Here is an 18677-nt window from a genome sequence, read left to right as displayed (position 1 = left end):
GGGTGCGAAGAAATTTTCTAGCAAAAAACCGATTTTTGCAAGTAAACAAAAAGTGCCCGAAAAGCCAGGGTTTTCCAAGTGGTTATGGTCAGCGGATGACAGGAGGTCACCACTTCCAGGATACGCCAGTTGTTCAGGGTATTGGATTGTATGTTTTTAGCATTGTGACTGAACTGTCCAGCACCCAGCTTGGGTGCTTCATAAAGATATAGCTTCCTCCAGTCTGGGCTCAGGAACCTGGTATAGCGGAATATTATTAACAATATTATCCACGCTATGGAGAAAAGGTTGGTGTGTGTATAAAAATACTTGAAAATGGCTGCTGCCTACCCCTAAAATATAGACCAGAAAGGTCAATATTAAAAATGTATAAAATGGTGAGGTAATTGGCGCTGCCTAAAAAGTATCTAGAATTCGGGTAAATCAATAGTTCATATACAGAAAAAACATCTCATATATATATATATATATATATATATATATATATATATATATATATATATATATATATATATATATATATATATATGTATGTGTATATATATATATATATATGTATGTGTGTATATATATATATGTATGTGTATATATGTGCAGTATAAAAATTGTGTATATTATTAATACAACTGAATAAATATAAAGTATAAATATAAAGTGAGATAGTGCAAATACTATCTCATCTCAAGATCCGGCGGTTGGTTAGTACATCGTCCCGGAAGCCACCGCCAAAGAGGGTCTTGCGGTCCCTACGATATCCATCGCCTGGATTTGCCTTTTTAAATGTGAGTACATTGTTTATCTTTTCAATAAAGAGTTTATTGCTTTATATTATCACCAGCAATTTACTCTGATTGGAAGTCTGAGGACACACTAGCCAGCATTCACTGGCCAAACTCATCATTTTTACACATGTGCACGTATATTTAGTAGATATAGCTGGGTGTTATGCGCACTAGTATTTTTTGCACTATCTCACTTTACATTTATACTTTATATTTATTCAGTTGTATTAATAATATACACAATTTTTATACTGCATATATATATATATATATATATATATATATATATGTATGTATATATGTGTGTATATATATATATATATATATATATATATATATAAGATGTTTTTTCTGTATATGAACTATTGATTTACCCGAATTCTAGATACTTTTTAGGCAGCGCCAATTACCTCACCATTTTATACATATATAGCGGAATATTGCATAACACCCAAGAATCTAGTTGACTCTAGCTTAGGTGCCCTGGAACTTGAACTCTGGCTGCTCTGAGGCATCTGCTGGTGGGTTGCTAGCCTAAACGCCTTTCCTTAGTTCGGTGATGAGTCGCTTTGGATTTATTGCTGGTGACTTTTTCGCAGCTTCCAGGAGATCCTTCAAGATGCTGCGCTTGGCTGGCGTAGTGATTGCTGTTCCATCTTCTGTAGGGGAAGAGGGTCCCGGTGGTGGGTTAGGTGTGCCTGGGCAAGAGGAAACATCCCACCGCTTGGCACCGAATGTGATGGAACGATTGCCAACCCCCTTGGGTGGTTCCACCAAACAGTGCCGCCTACCCTCCAAACCGTTCCAGCAGACCGAGAGCCAATACCAACCTTTACCCCAATCATCTTACACCGACAAGATTTTGGGATAGAACGAAAGGAATGACTGGTTATTGAACAGAAATACAGGTTTTTATACACAAAATAGATCATTCACCACATGAACAATAAAACAAAATATTACCCAAAACCTCCCACAATGGTTCGATAACAAGGTAGAGCTGAACGAAGGCTAATCCCATCATTAGATACCTCCAAGAGTTAGCCAACAGACAGAAACAATAGGTGACCTAATTAACAATGGGAATGCACACCTAGGAGGCACACAATGGGAGAGACACAAACGTGTGTATTCTGTCTACTTGACATGTCATCAGAAGACAAACAATGTCCCAGCAGTCTGATACAGTGACATTTAATTTATCTTCATTGATTTATTGAGGGAGAGTGTTGATAAATATTTCTGTCCCAAGTGAAGGAGCCTCAACAACCCAGTCTGCAGGAGGACCACCATATTCCCTCTGACCATTACCCTGTACACGATTAATATTACTCCTTTCCATCCACTCCAGAAGGGAAGCTCTATTGTCCTTATTCAGAGAATTAATCCAAGCCTCGCTCTCAGCATTGATCACGTGATTGTCCATCAATAGAGAATGATCTGCCCTAGGGCTGAACGCTAGTCGATGTGATATCGACTATCGTTCTGCGGGCGTGGGCGATATTCATATCGCCGAAGACACGATATTTAGCACAGGGAGAAGTCGGGACTCGGGGGAGGACTCGCAGCCGACACATCCGTTTTGCTTTCGGCTGTGATCGGAACTCCGCCCCTCTAGCCCGATGCAATCCAGCCCTCCCAGCTCTGCCTCTAGTCTCCAGCCGACCATTACTCCGCCCTGCTCCGCCCATTGTCTCTCCTGGCTGCATCGGGGGCGCGCACGGGGGCGGGATCAGGCTGTAATGTTTGGTAAATAGATACAATGGGTGGAGCAGGGCGGAGTAATGGTTGGCTGGAGACTAGAGGCAGAGCTGGGAGGGCTGGATTGCATCGGGCTGGAGTTCCGATCACAGCCAAAAGCAAGGGGAAACCGATAGACACAACACCTGATCTAGGTCCAGGGGGGGTCGGGTGTGTGTGTTCCCCGGCTACACTCCAGGCACAGCACCATCACCAGGTGAGATCGGGGGAGGGATGGAGGTGATCAGCTGACACCGGGCACACCGCACACACATCGCTTCCTTCCAGCTGTGCAGTGTCATGGAAGCTGAGCGCTGATTGGCTGAAGCAGCGTCTTCCTCAGTGCGGCCTGTCTCCTCCCCTGTGATATGCATCTCCCAGTGATAGCACGTGACTGGAGAAATATCGCGATATATATATCGCTGAAAACAAAATATCGCAATGTACTTTTTTGCCCAATATCGTGCAGCCCTAATCTGCCCTCAGCGGGTAGGAGGCTCGCCCCTAGTCCTCTCCAAAAGCCCATTGTCCTGGTTGGGTCTCACAAACTTTATGTACAGCTTCAAAGTCTCTTTCCATAATGGCAGTGGCAATGATTGTGGGCCTTGTTCTTCTCCCCAGCAGTGTCCATTGGGAAAACCTGTGAAAACAAAGTTGTGAAACCTTTCATCTCAGAAAAGGGGGCTGAGGAGACCCAGAGGAAGAGTGCTACCTCCCTTATTCTCTTCGAGGAGGTAAGTCCTGTGTCTGTGCTGTGTACAGACCGCCATGTGTCTCTGTGCCCAGGCTAGAAGGTGTCTGCACTGTTTTCCAGGTTGATGTGATATTTGATGATGATTCTGGATTCCTAAGTGCAATAAAGACTTTTATGAGCACGACCAAGAGACCTGTCATTCTGACAACCAGCGGTAAGCGAAATGCCCCGTATAATATAGGGCACCCCGTATAATATAGGGCACCCCGTATAATATAGTGCACCCCGTATAATATAGTACACCCCGTATAATATAGTACACCCCGTATAATAGAACGCACCCCGTATAATAGAACACACCCCGTATAATAGAACGCACCCCGTATAATAGAACACACCCCGTATAATAGAACACACCCCGTATAATATAGTGCACCCCGTATAATAGAACACACCCCGTATAATATAGTGCACCCCGTATAATATAACACACCCCGTATAATATAGCACACCCCGTATTATATAGTGCACCCCATATAATATAGCACACCCCGTATTATATAGTGCACCCAATTCCTGGTCTTGGGCATCCACTGTGTGGATCAATTCAGAATCAGGGATGAATAGCGGTAAAGGTTTAAAGCCTAACCCTAGCTTCAATTAGCTTTTAAAATGTTTGTTTTTGGACCAAGCTGATCCAAACAAACTATTTCCTTTGTGAATACATGTGGCTGCTGTTAGCGCTGTATACAGTATATAGAGTAAGCTATATACAGTATTTAGTGCTGCGTTCCACCAGTGCTATGGGGCTTCCCTTTCTTGGAAGAAAATTGAGTCCAGCTTAGCTCTGCAATTCACATGAAGGATTGTGTGTTTATGAATGGTTACAACTCTTCCTCTGATAGGCCGAGGCAGAGATTGTGACCTCATCCACCCTCCAGCTCTGTGACAATGTGGTATACACATCCTGTTATGGCTCCCTTCTGATGCAGGCCCCCTGTCCACATTGTGGCCCTCTGTCCCTTTCGTGGCACCCGTCTTATTCGGCCTTTCCTCTGCTGTGACAAACTTTTAGCTATTTTCCCTTCACTTTGCTCTGTTCCCAAAATCTATAAACAATTTTGTAAAAGGAAATTCTGCTGAAAGTCATTCTGTGTCCTTCACTCTTCTGCTCTGATTTCAGATGGGATGTTCGGCACGATGTTCGATGGGGTCTTTGAGGAGATCATTTTCCACACACCATCAGTGGTATGTGCCGAACATACACACATGTAATCCCAGTCCTCCCTCTCTCCTATTTCCCCCACCATCTCCTATTCCCCCCCCCCCTGTTTCCTATTGCCTACCCGTCTCCTATTCCTCTGTCTTTGTTTCAGGTGAATGTGGCCAGCTATCTGCAGGTTCTTTGTCTGGCTGAGAATCTCAGGATGGACACAAAAGACCTGATGACGTTTCTAACTGCGAACACATGTGACATCAGACAGAGTGTGCTCCAGCTGCAGTTCTGGGCCCGTAGCGGAGGAGGGGGACTGAGAGACAAGGAGCTGCCTCCTTCAGCTGGTGGGTACACAACAACCCCCCCCCCCCCCCCACCATCCTTTCCCCACCATCTTCAGGGATGTTTGCAAACTGATCTTTCTGTCTTCATACTCCAGGTATACAATGTGGGGGAGTGTCAGCTGCAGAGGAGGATGCTGGGAAAAGATGTCATAATTCTGCATCAGAAATAAATCCCAAAGAACTCCCAGGGTGTAACTTTGGCTGTGCAGAAAACCTGATGGGACTCAGTAATATAATCCCTCCAACAGAAGACCTGCTCCTGTTTCTAAAGGTGAGTGATTGGAATATTTGAGTCCCCGAAATGTAAGACTCCCAGTAAAAGGCCAGTTCCTATTTGTGAAGAGTACTCTCTCCAATGAGAACGCAGGAATATAAACTCAACCATTCCCTACCTCATCTGAAATTCAAATAAACTGAAGTTATGGCTTTAGATATGCTTGTCCCCGTGTGTTCTGTGCAGCCCCTCCACTTCCCTGTGCCTGTTATGACCTCTATAAGAGTGACCCCCCCCCAATAGCACTGTCCCTGAGGTTTGTGTGTCAGTGCTCAGAGAACAGCAAGGGTCCTGCTTTCCTGCGCAATGGCATGTACAATGATGGGGGTATCCGTGCCTGTCCTGCTTTCCTCTGTGATGCCGTGTACAATGATGGGGGGGGGGGGGGGGGGTGTGTGTGTATCTGTGCCTGTCCTGCTTTCCTCTGTGATGCCGTGTACAATGATGGGGGGGGGGGGGGTGTGTGTGTGTGTGTGTATCTGTGCTTGTCCTGCTTCCCAGGATAGTTCCATGGAGGGGATCCATGTCTGTCCTGCTTTCCTGGGCAATGCCATGTACAGTGATGAGGGGGGACTTGCGCAGGAAAGTAGGGCTGACACATACTCATTATTATTGTACTTGGCATTGGCCAGGAAAGCAGGACAGACCTAAAGCCCAAATGTAGATGGCATTGGCCAGGAAAGACACAGATTCCCTCCATGGAACTATCCTGGAAAGCAGGACAGACACATTCCCCCATCACTGTACATGTCACTAGCTAGGAAAGTAGGTCAGACGTTGTTACCTCGTTATACAAGGCATTGCCCAGGAAAGCAGGTCAAACCAATATACCAAATGCTGTAGATGGCTTTGGCTGGAAAAGCAGGACAGTCACCGATTTCCCTCTCTGGAGCGATCATGGAAAGCAGGACCGACATACTCCATCATTGTACATGTCACTAGGCAGGACAGTAAACACAGATACCCCTTTATACATGGCATTGCCCAGGAAAGCAGGACATATACCAATACCCCATCACTGCATATGTCACTATCCATGAAAGCAGGACAGACACAGATACCCCTTTTATACATGGCATTGCCTAGGAAAGCAGGACAAATGCTGTAGATGGCATCGCCAAGGAAAGCAGGACAGGTGCCAATACCCCCATCACTGTACATGTCACTAGCCAGGAAAATAGGTCAGACATGTTACCTCTTTATATATACATGGTATTGCCCAGGAAAGCAGGACAGGCACAGATTTCCTCCATGGAACTATCATGGAAAGCAGGACAGATCCATTCCCCCATCACTGTACATGTCACTAGGCAGGAAAATAGGTCAGACATCGTTGCCTCTTTATACATGTCATTGCACAAGAAAGCAGGACAGATACTGATACCCCCCATCACTGTACATGTCACTAGCCAGGAAAGCAGAATAGACATTGATACCCCTATGTACATAGCATTGCCTAGGAAAGCAGGACAAAACCGATACCCCAAATGCTGTGGATGGCATTTTCCAGTAAAGCCTAACTGACACACATTCCCTTCATGGAACTATCATAGAAAGCAGGACAGACAGAAGATACCCCCTTCACTGTCACTAGCCAGGAAAGCAAGACAAACTGTCACCCCAATAGCTCATCATGGCATTGGGTCTATCCTGCTTTCTTGGCCAATGCCTTGTACAACCATGGGAGCCACGGTGTCTGTCTTCCCACCACTACCCCCATCCTCAGAGATGAAGTGCGGTGTCTATCCTCCCTCCACTACCCCAATTCTCATCCTCAGAGATCAAGTGTCCTGGCACGTTCTCTCCTTCCCCCATCCTCAGAGATGAAGTGTGGTGTCTGTCCTCCCTCCACTACCCCCATCCTCAGAGATGAAGTATGGCGTCTGTCCTCCCTCCACTACCCCCATCCTCAGAGATGAAATGTCCGGTACTTTCTCTCTCTCTCTCTCCCTCTTTCTCCCCCTCTCCCTCTCTCCCGCTTTCTCCCCCCTCTCTCTCTCTCCTCCCTCCCTCTCTCTATCTCCTCCCCGCTATCCTCAGCCATGAAGTGTCCCCCGGCATGTTCTCTTTCCATTACCCCCATCCCAAAGAGATGAAGTACTGTCTGTCCTCCCTCCACTACCCCCATCCTTAGAAGTGTCCCAGCACGTTCTCTCCCCACTTCCACCATCAGCAGAGATGCAGTGTCCCGGCACGTTCTCTCTCCTCCCTTCATCCTCAGAGATGAAGTGTCCCGGCACGTTCTCTCTCTTCCCCTCATCTTCGGAGATGAAGTGTCCCGGCACGTTCTCTCTCTTCCCCTCATCTTCCGAGATGAAGTGTCCCGGCACGTTCTCTCTCTTCCCCTCATCCTCAGAGATGAAGTGTCCCGGCACGTTCTCTCTCTTCCCCTCATCTTCGGAGATGAAGTGTCCCGGCACATTCTCTCTCTTCCCCTCATCCTCGGAGATGAAGTGTCCCGACACATTCTTTCTCTTCCCCTCATCCTCGGAGATGAAGTGTCCCGACACATTCTTTCTCTTCCCCTCATCCTCGGAGATGAAGTGTCCCGGCACGTTCTTTCTCTTCCCCTCATCCTCAGAGATGAAGTGTCCCGGCACGTTCTCTCTCCTCCCCTCATCCTCGGAGATGAAGTGTCCCAGCACGTTCTCTCTCTTCCCCTCATCCTCGGAGATGAAGTGTCCCGGCGCGTTCTTTCTTTTCCCCTCATCCTCGGAGATGAAGTGTCCCAGCACGTTCTCTCTCTTCCCCTCATCCTCGGAGATGAAGTGTCCCGGCACGTTCTCTCTCCTCCCCTCATCCTCGGAGATGAAGTGTCCCGGCACGTTCTCTCTCCTCCCCTCATCCTCGGAGATGAAGTGTCCCGGCACGTTCTCTCTCCTCCCCTCATCCTCGGAGATGAAGTGTCCCGGCACGTTCTCTCTCCTCCCCTCATCCTCGGAGATGAAGTGTCCCGGCACGTTCTCTCTCCTCCCCTCATCCTCGGAGATGAAGTGTCCCGGCACGTTCTCTCTCCTCCCCTCATCCTCGGAGATGAAGTGTCCCGGCACGTTCTCTCTCCTCCCCTCATCCTCGGAGATGAAGTGTCCCGGCACGTTCTCTCTCCTCCCCTCATCCTCGGAGATGAGGTGTCCCGGCACGTTCTTTCTCTTCCCCTCATCCTCGGAGATGAAGTGTCCCGGCACGTTCTCTCTCTCTCCTCCCCTCATCCTCGGAGATGAAGTGTCCCAGGAAGTTCTCTCTCCTCCCCTCATCCTCAGAGATGAAGTGTCCCGGCACGTTCTCTCTCCTCCCCTCATCCTCAGAGATGAAGTGTCCCGGCACGTTCTCTCTCCTCCCCTCATCCTCAGAGATGAAGTGTCCCAGCACGTTCTTTCTCTTCCCCTCGGTGACAATGTGCCGTATATGTAGAAAACTCGGTAGAATCAGGTGATGATTTTTTGGCTAATTCTGTGGTCTTTTTTTAGGGTAAAATCTCCAAACCTGAGGAGTCAGGGAGGATAATGCAGCTGTTATCAGAGTTCCAATCAAGAAACAAGGACTTCATATCCACCAATCTAGAGTACCTCCTGCCATTACCTCTGCGTATTAAAGAACCACAAGTCCCAGCCTCCTGTGAGGCTGCAGAACTGGCTCCACCCACTGAGGACGACAACATAAAGATGTCGGCACAGATGAAGCGAAGGAAGAAATTGGTGCTGCTCGATGACAGCGACTTGTTTGATAATGACTCCAATTCTCTGGATGAGAACCCTCCTGATAAGAGGAATATTGATCAAGCTGCAGACGAGAGCCGATCCAATAGGGATGAAGAGTCGGGGAGAGCGGCCTCCCATAGGGCTCCTCTACGGAGGACACTGACCGGGGCAGAACTGAAATCCTCCTGCCTGGTCTTCACTTGCCTGGACTCTCTGGCCACCTTTGCTGACAATCTCTCCTATCTGGACTGCTGTACATGTCCGGCTGCTGGCCAGGAGCATGCCTGCAACCTGAACTGGACAGAGAGTAGGCTAAGGCACGGCCTTTGTGATAGCCTGAGGATAGAGGCGGGGGGTGGTATGATCGCACAGAGTGCGGGGGAGATCAGAGCGCACATAGAAGGTCTTGCTTTTCACAAGTGCTCCTCTCATCTCACTAAAGCCTTGGACACCTCCCTGGAGAAGTGCAGACAGGCTGGACGGGACCCAACAGAAGAGCTCACCCTGTATGTGTCTAAATCTCGGGAGGAGGTGTACTTCGGGCAGCCCTTCGCCACTACAGAGTAAGAGTCTGTTCCATGTACTTGTCTGGTGGGGGGGGGGGGGGGGGCTCTATGATCTCCATGTGAGTGGACTGTACCTACCTCTACAATACACACCAATCTTATTACACCCTCATTTAATGTCAGCGTGTTTCAGAAGCAATAGGGAGAATGTCTGATAAATCCAAGAGCCGGCCATAGACAGTTTGAATCTCGATTGGTTTAGCAGGATTTTGACTGTGTTATAGGCAGGCTGAATGGACCCAAGTTAATCGATCGATCAACTTTGGTACAAGCAGCCTGCTGGATCTAGCGATGATAGCTAGCAATAGGGCTGCAACTAACGATTATTTTCATAATCGATTAGTTGCCGATTATTTTTTCGATTAATCGGATAAAAATCATAAAAAAATTCAATATGCCTTTTTCGTTCATTTATTGCCCCCCGGCAACACCAGTGATGGGGCACTGTTTACAGTACCCCATCATGTTGCAGCCATGACAGAAATCATACCCTTGCTAACTCTACTTCCTGGCACCTGTATTTTGTTATACTTTTTTAAAATTGCTGAATGGTAATTTTACATTGTGAGACCACGCTGCAACTGTGAGTCAGGTGTTTGGCTTGCAGTTGCAGATCAGCCCCTTTTAACTGAAAAGGGGGGTGAGGGGTAAGGCTGGGTTCACACTGATGCGAATTGGACGTGGGTTTTTCTGCATCCAATTTGTATGTCAGGAGAGAGTGACTGGCTCTTAATGGAGCCAGTTCACAAAGCTCTGGGGCGGCTGCAGAGCGGTTTGCAGAAGAGTCCTGTGCGTTTTCTGGTCTGTTTCAGGTCTGAATTGAGCCAAGAATTTGGGCCTGATTCATTCCTGAAATGGAGAACAGGGACGCACTGGATCCCCTATTGTGAGCCGCTCCACACAACAGTGTGAACCCAGCGTGATAGGTGGTGCTACATGTCCAAATCTACAGCATGCGTTAAAAATGCTGCAGCTGTGTAGTAAAACATTTCAGCCACAGCATGTGTACAGCCCTATGTGACTGCATTGTTAGGATTCGCATGCACAGCCAGGGGTGGCGGTAAATCCATGGCTCAGCCGCCCATGTAAAAGACTCCTTAGGCTGCATTAACACTCTGCATTTCCTGAACATCTGACAAAGTGTTTTCTCACGCATTTTAAAAATGTACTGCAAAATCGCATAGTGATTTTCAATGGCACTCTAAAAAAAGTTAACAGACCCACGTTTTGTCATGTGGCAAACTTGCAAAGCCGCATACCTGAAAATGTTCTAGACCTTCTATGGTGTGTTTGTCAAAAGGTAGGGCAGCCCATTCAAGTGAATGGACTTCCCTATGTCTAAAAAACAAGCTTAAAAAAAAAAAATATATATATATATATATATGATCAGTAACATGCATTCCTGCTCTGCTTAGTGTGAATGGGACCTCAGGGGTGGCTTATAGAAATGGCCTGGTGGAGATGTGCATCAGCTGGAATTCTGAACTTTATTTACCTTCACACCCCCCTCTCCACTCACCCCATTTTCAGCAGAAGCACTACATACAACATTGAAACTCTGCAGCCATTGCAGGTTACAGTGCACACAGAGCATGGTGAGGTCAGGAGAGCAGAGCTCGGGATTCAGGGAGGAGGAGGGGCAGGCAAAGAACTTCTTACCTTAAAGAGGAAGTAAACCCTCCTCTGACACTTGTACCTATAGGTGATCCTATGATAAGACTTCCCTATAGGTGATCCTATGATAAGACTTCCCTATAGGTGATCCTATGATAAGACTTCCCTATAGGTGATCCTATGATAAGACTTCCCTATAGGTGATCCTATGATGAGACTTCCCTATAGATGATCCTATGATAAGACTTCCCTATAGGTGACCTAATATTAAGACTTCCCTATAGGTGATCCTATGATAAGACTTCCCTATAGGTGATCCTATGATAAGACTTCCCTATAGGTGATCCTATGATGAGACTTCCCTATAGATGATCCTATGATAAGACTTCCCTATAGGCGATTCTATGATAAGACTTCCCTATAGGTGACCTAATATTAAGACTTCCCTATAGGTGATCCTATGATAAGGCTTTCCTATAGGTGATCCTATGATAAGACTTCCCTATAGGTGATCCTATGATAAGACTTCCCTATAGGTGATCCTATGATAAGGCTTTCCTATAGGTGATCCTATGATAAGACTTCCCTATAGATGATCCTATGATAAGACTTCCCTATAGGCGATTCTATGATAAGACTTCCCTATAGGTGACCTAATATTAAGACTTCCCTATAGGTGATCCTATGATAAGGCTTTCCTATAGGTGATCCTATGATAAGACTTCCCTATAGGTGATCCTATGATAAGACTTCCCTATAGGTGATCCTATGATAAGGCTTTCCTATAGGTGATCCTATGATAAGACTTCCCTATAGATGATCCTATGATAAGACTTCCCTATAGGCGATTCTATGATAAGACTTCCCTATAGGTGACCTAATATTAAGACTTCCCTATAGGTGATCCTATGATAAGACTTCCCTATAGGTGATCCTATGATAAGACTTCCCTATAGGTGATCCTATGATAAGACTTCCCTATAGGTGATCCTATGATAAGGCTTCCCTATAGGTGATCCTATGATAAGGCTTCCCTATAGGTGATCCTATGATAAGACTTCCCTATAGGCGATTCTATGATAAGACTTACCTATAGGCGATTCTATGATAAGACTTCCCTATAGGTGACCTAATATTAAGACTTCCCTATAGGTGATCCTATGATAAGACTTACCTATAGGTACTGTAAATATCTCCTAAACATGTACCGTTTAGGAGATATTTACCTTACATGCAGCCAGTGACGTCACTAACGTATGCACTCTGAAGGAACGGCCGCTGGTGCCGTTTCTTCAGAGCCCCGTGCCATGACTGTCGGCTCCCGCGCGCCTGCGCGGGAGTGACGTCACCGCGGCTCCGGCCAATCAGATGGCCCGGATGCCGCGAACCCGGAAGGCGGGCGACTGGACATGTCGCCCATCATACAGGTAAGCGGACAGCACGGCGGGGGCTCGTTCTAAGGTAAGTATTTCATAATGAGCTAGTATGCGATGCACCGCTCATTATGTGTTTCTCTTACAGGTTACCAAAAAAAAAAAAAAAACTTTCTATGGGTTTACAACCTCTTTAACACTGCCGATCACAGGGGGAGGGGAGGGGAGGGGAGGGGGAGTTTCAGGACCCAGCAGTGTTGTGTTGACTCCCTCACTGACGTCACAAGAAGGCGGAGAGGAAAGGAGGAAGGAGGGGGAGGTCACAGAAGTGCCGAGCTGTGAGAGTCTGAGACAGTGAATGCAGCCGACGGCTTCACAGAGGAGACAGGCAGGGAAAGATGCAACGCAACTAATCGAAGGATCAACTAATCGATAATGACAATCGTTGACAACGATTGTAATTATCGATTATTATCGATTTTATCGATTAGTTGTTTCAGCCCTAGCTAGCAATAATCCCTGTCTTCATGTCCCTGCTGGGGGAATACAATGGAGGGATTCCCCTGTCAGCACTGATGCTGATGGGGGGGGAATCAAGTGAATTTCTTTGACTTTTGCCTAGGCGTGGAAACCAGAAAGTAACTGAAGAAATGTAAAAAAAAAAAACAATTTTAAAACGAGAAAATATAATATACTTTTCTATTTGCTAATGATAGGAGCATAAGGATTAAAATTTAAAGTTCCACTTTTTACCTTTAATACATTCTCTGCATTAGGGTAAAAAACCTTCTGTGCTGCAGGAACCCCCTCCCTCCCTGCTTATACTTATCTGAGCCCCATCTCGATCCAGCGTTGTGCACAAGAGCAGTGGCTCTCTCCCTCCTTTCAGGGCAGATTTATATCAGCAGAAGTCATTGGCTTCTGTTGTTAGTCTAACCCTGTGACGTGGAGGGCGGAGCAAATGGATGCACGCAGCGTTTCTTGGGGACAATCCTTCACAAATAGCTTGTTTGGGGTTGTACTTGCCTCTACAGCCTCACTTCACCTCTTTCCTGTACTGCAAACACTCCGTAGATATTATTGGGTAGCAGCGTGTCACGGATCTCACGGCAGCTGCTGTGGCCCTGATGTTAATCCCTAGCCGCCCGGCCCATAGCAAAATGACTACGAGACTGTGGCTATCCCATCCTGACTAGACATCGTATGAATTCCTGTCAGGATGTGCTGATCGCAGGGCCGATCTGTCACCGGCCGTGTCCTGTGGATGTCAGATCCGAGTACCGGCTCACTGCCAGTACCATGTGACCACCATAACGTATCGCAGCAGGTCACATGAAAGTTGTACACAATGGATGGCTTCCGTTCAAGCAATTATGTGGCTATCTGTGATTGGTCAAATCGCTCACATGGTACAGACAGGGCCAATCACAGCCCATCTGTACCATGTGATTAGCTTTGACCAATCACAGCCAATCCCAACAAATCAGATTGAATTGGTTTCATTCATTAAAATGCTTTCTTATAGCAATGTCGAAAAAAAAAAAAAATCCTGATCACTTCCCCAGAGTAGTATGATAACATTATACCTGATCCCTTCCCCAGAGTAGTATGGTAACATTATACCTGATCCCTTCCCCAGAGTAGTATGATAACATTATACCTGATCACTTCCCCAGAGTAGTATGATAACATTATACCTGATCCCTTCCCCAGAGTAGTATGGTAACATTATACCTGATCCCTTCCCCAGAGTAGTATGATAACATTATACCTGATCACTTCCCCAGAGTAGTATGGTAACATTATACCTGATCCCTTCCCCAGAGTAGTATGATAACATTATACCTGATCACTTCCCCAGAGTAGTATGGTAACATTATACCTGATCCCTTCCCCAGAGTAGTATGGTAACATTATACCTGATCCCTTCCCCAGAGTAGTATGGTAACATTATACCTGATCCCTTCCCCAGAGTAGTATGGTAACATTATACCTGATCCCTTCCCCAGAGTAGTATGGTAACATTATACCTGATCCCTTCCCCAGAGTAGTATGGTAACATTATACCTGATCCCTTCCCCAGAGTAGTATGATAACATTATACCTGATCACTTCCCCAGAGTAGTATGGTAACATTATACCTGATCCCTTCCCCAGAGTAGTATGGTAACATTATACCTGATCCCTTCCCCAGAGTAGTATGGTAACATACCTGATCCCTTCCCCAGAGTAGTATGGTAACATTATACCTGATCCCTTCCCCAGAGTAGTATGGTAACATTATACCTGATCCCTTCCCCAGAGTAGTATGGTAACATACCTGATCCCTTCCCCAGAGTAGTATGGTAACATTATACCTGATCACTTCCCCAGAGTAGTATGATATTATACCTGATCCCTTCCCCAGAGTAGTATGGTAACATTATACCTGATCCCTTCCCCAGAGTAGTATGGTAACATTATATTGATCTGGTCACAGTGTGTTGGAAAAAAAATCATACAAAAAAGTAAGATAAAAAAATATATCCTTCATCATTATATTTATATTATTCCGGTTTTCTCTTTTGGTCATTGACGGACACAGCTCCTGATCTTCTTAACCATTGGGTTATACTGCCCCCTACAGGAGTAGGACACTAGTCAGAAAAAAAGTCTGGCTACTCCTATGGGACGGTCCCGGTGGGGGGGGTATACTCCCTCTCTCTGCTACTACAGGTAGTTTTTTTCTGCCTAGTCAGGAGTAAGGACCTCGTTCCTTGCTGGGATCTCTGGTCCTGGCAATTTTTTTTTTTTAGATAGAATTTGTTTCTCCTTGTGTTTTTTTTTTTTCCCCTGTGAGAAAAAGGCAGGACTGGGCGACGGTCTGGATAATCTAGATCCAGTGATCATCCCAGTCTGACCAGTGAGTGCGCGCAGGCCTTAGCTCCGCACTAGGTCGGATGTGACATAGCCCCACCGGATAGGGGTTGGGCTGCGACTTAAATGCCTTGCGCGCTCTCATGTGACTGGCTCTCGGGCCAAGTTGTAGTGTTCCTCCTGGCCGACAGCTCCCTATTTCAATGGAGAGGAGGTTCTGTCTGGAGCGGTGCCCACCTGGTTCCTCGTATGGTAAGTAACTGTCCCCCCCTCTCCCCCTGTAGGGTTTTGGGGTGAACATGGGACGGTCGGACCCCTGCGTTCCTCTCTTCCCATTAGGCACCCCCTCATCATTCTGGTGGTTCCTGTGGGCCATCTTGCCTCCTCCCCCCCCCCCCCCCCCACTGATGCTGGGGCTGTGGGGAGGCCTGGTCCACCGTCTAGGGGGGGGGCAGGGTGCTGTGCTGGGGGGGGGGGGTGCACCACTGGCGATTGGCTGTTGGGGGGGGGGACTGTACCTGGTAGGGTCTCCTGCTAGGGCCCCCTCCCCCATTCCTGCCTGTGCTGTTTTCCAAGGCCTGGGATCCCTCCTGGTGCTGCCATTTTCTTGTAGCCTGTGTGCTTAATGCACAGCGGCCATGTTTGTGTACTCTGGTGGCTATTTTTCGCTGGTTTACCATTAAAACTAACGGCGGCCATGACACTGGAGCCCTCTGGGCGGCGATTTTGGTGGTGGGAGCCCCTCCTCATCCCCCGGTGCTGACTCCTGGATCTTTTGTGCAGTGCAGATTCTCCTGCTAGCTGCGGTGCCTGGTTTCTGCAGGGTGGTGAGGCTGGTGGGGTTCTCTCCCTCTCTTCTGAGAATCGATCGGTGCTCTGCGGCTGGCAACCAGGTGGGCTGCCAGAGTGGTGGGGGTTGCCCCTTAGCACTGTTTTATACTTTTTTGTGGGTTCCCCCTGGTGACTCGTAGAGTTTTTGGAGCACATCTCCCCACCTGATCCCCTCTGAGGCTGCGGGGCCCTCCGGGTCCCATCCATCGATGCACGGACGGTGGTCCTGGAGTCCTTGGTGTCCCAGGTGGAGGTGGGTTTTGGGCGATGGGCTCCCTGAATCCTCAGACAGTGAGGAGGATTCCTCCACTTATGCAACCGCGTAAGAAAAGGCGCTGATGGACGCACTGATTGTAGCTGTGTGTGAGACCTTAACCACTTAAAGCGGAGTTCCGGGCACAAAAACAATTTTTTTTTTTTGTGCCCCTCCGCTAGGTAGAGCTCACCTGAAAAGGAATTGGATAGTTATTTTTATTTTTTTTGTTTACTCACCTTTTTATTGAAGATCGTAAATACTCACCTCTGACTGCTTCCTCCTCCAGCGCCGAGGCTCACCCCGTCACTTCCTGCCTCGCTATGATTCCTGGGAGCTGAACGTCATCGCTCCCAGGAATCAATGCGCCGCACCGGCCCCACTCGTCATTTCCGGGCGACACCGTATTCCCCTGCTAAACAGCTTCTGGGCATACCCAGAAGCTGTTTAGGAATGCGGCGCAGCACCGGAAGTGACGAGAGGGGCCGGTGCAGTGCATTCTGGGACACGAAGACGCGGAAGAAGACAGAAGAGGACCGCGCCGGCTTCAGCTGCCCACAACAGAGATGGAAACGCTGTGGAAGAAATTTTCTAAGTAAGTATTTCTTCTAAAAGGTAAGTGCGAACCGGGACAGATCAGAGGCTATCCATTGTGGAATGTGCTAACCCTGACTGTCCCGGGGGTATGTTCATCAAAAAATCATTTCTGTGCCCGGAACTCCGCTTTAAGCCCCAGCCCTATTTCAGACACTTTTTGTTTACAAGTTAAAATCAGTATTTTTTCCTAGAAAACTACTTAGAACCCCCAAACATTATATATATTTTTTTAGCAAAGGCTCTGGAGAATAAAATGTCGGTCATTGCAATATTTTTTGTCACGCGGTATTTGCGCAGCGGTCTTTAAAACGCCATTTTTTTGAAAAAATTTGAAAAATCACATTTCGCTGCATTTAAAAAACACTAATCAGTAAAGTTAGCCCATTTTTTTTGTATATTGTGAAAGATGATGTCACGCCGAGTAAATAGATACCCAGCATGTTACGGTTTAAAATTGCGCCCCCCCCCCCCCCGTGGGATGGCGACAAACTACGGTCAATAAAGATCTCAATAGGCGACGCTTTAAATTTAACGGTTACCAGTTTAGAGTTAGAGTGTAGCTCTTTTTTTTTTAAATTATTGCTCACGCTCTGGCGATCGCGGCGATACCTCACAAGTGTAGTTTGAACAGCGATTTCATTCGCGACTCGACTTCCGTATACGTTTTTTTTTTTTTTGTGCGTGAGGTGACGGGGGGCGGCTAAAATTATTATTTTTTTTTTCCTATATATTTTATTTATTTTTTTTAACTTTTTATTACAGGTTTTTAAAAAAAAAAAATAAACTGATCACTTTTATTGCTGTAACAAGCAATGTAAACATCCCTTGTGACACCAATATGCAGTGACAGGTACACTTTATGGAGGGATCGAGAGTCTAAAAGACCCCAAACCCCTCCACTACACTTCCATGAATGCAAAAGGCCGAAAACAGCGTTTTTGCATACAGCCGTTTTTTAAATTTGCTGCCTTTTGCAGCACAGTAACCCGGAAGTGACGTAATGGACGCCGCCTCCGGGTTATGTCATCGGAGACCCGATCAAAGCCGTTTCCGGCGGACGTGCTGGCTGGGTGCTTGGGGCTCCCGGTGGGACGGGAGCCCCGAGCAAAGTCACGGAAGGCAGCGGGAGGGGGGGGGCGTCCCCTCCCGCTCACCCAGGTAACGATCGAGCGGCTCCTGAGCCGCATCGGTCGTTACCGACGGAAAGCCGACCGTTGGCACTAAACCACGGTACCGGGATGGTGTCTCTAGCTAGAGGCATCATCCCGGTATAACCCCGCAAAGTCTGCCGACGTAAATATATGTCAGTATGCGGTAAGTGGTTAAAGATGGAGGATGCAGTTAAAGCTGCGGTGGAGGCGCAGGTTCCCTTTGGCACTCACAAGCCATCCAGAGCAGAAAAGGTGTTCCCTGTCCCCTCCTATTTTGACAGTATTGTCACTCAATAGTGGGGAGGACCCAAGCGTCCACTTGGGGTCCCTCAGCAATTTTGCTAGGCAATACCCCTATGAGTAGTCCCTTCTTAAGAAGTGGACTGTTCCACTGGTGGTGGACCCTCCGGTTTCCAGATTAAACAAGGCAACCATGATTCCAGTTGAAGAGTCCCCGGCCTTTAAGGACCCAGCTGACAGGAAGGCGGAGGCTGTGGCCCCCAATATGTACACCCTGACTGGTTCGGCTTCAGACTCTGACCGAATAGGCTATGCTTTTACATCGTGACCTGGAGGGGGAGTAGCTATCCCCCCCCCCCCCCCACCTTTTCTGAGCTGGCGGATCAGCTGGTCCAGGGGCTGCAGTTTATCTGATGTTTTTGGATGTGGCTCGGCTTTCATTTTCGGC

At 47.4% G+C, this 18677-nt stretch overlaps 1 protein-coding gene across 1 annotated transcript in view; it reads left to right on the top strand.

The window, feature by feature from the left end:
- The window catches only part of ATAD5 (ATPase family AAA domain containing 5), a gene marked incomplete at its 3' end in the record, with an annotated part of 58216 nt that overhangs the window by 32953 nt on the left and 6586 nt on the right, over nucleotides 1–18677 (top strand). Inside the window, 6 exon segments of the mRNA XM_082272900.1 lie at nucleotides 3144–3256; nucleotides 3337–3430; nucleotides 4400–4464; nucleotides 4593–4776; nucleotides 4872–5047; nucleotides 8518–9311. Of these exon segments, the coding sequence (XP_082129026.1) occupies nucleotides 3144–3256; nucleotides 3337–3430; nucleotides 4400–4464; nucleotides 4593–4776; nucleotides 4872–5047; nucleotides 8518–9311 (1426 nt within the window).

Source organism: Pelophylax lessonae (genome assembly GCF_965119305.1).
Source record: "Pelophylax lessonae genome assembly, chromosome: 11".
In the NCBI taxonomy this organism is placed as follows: domain Eukaryota; kingdom Metazoa; phylum Chordata; class Amphibia; order Anura; family Ranidae; genus Pelophylax; species Pelophylax lessonae.
This window is presented reverse-complemented; position numbering and strand designations above follow the sequence as displayed.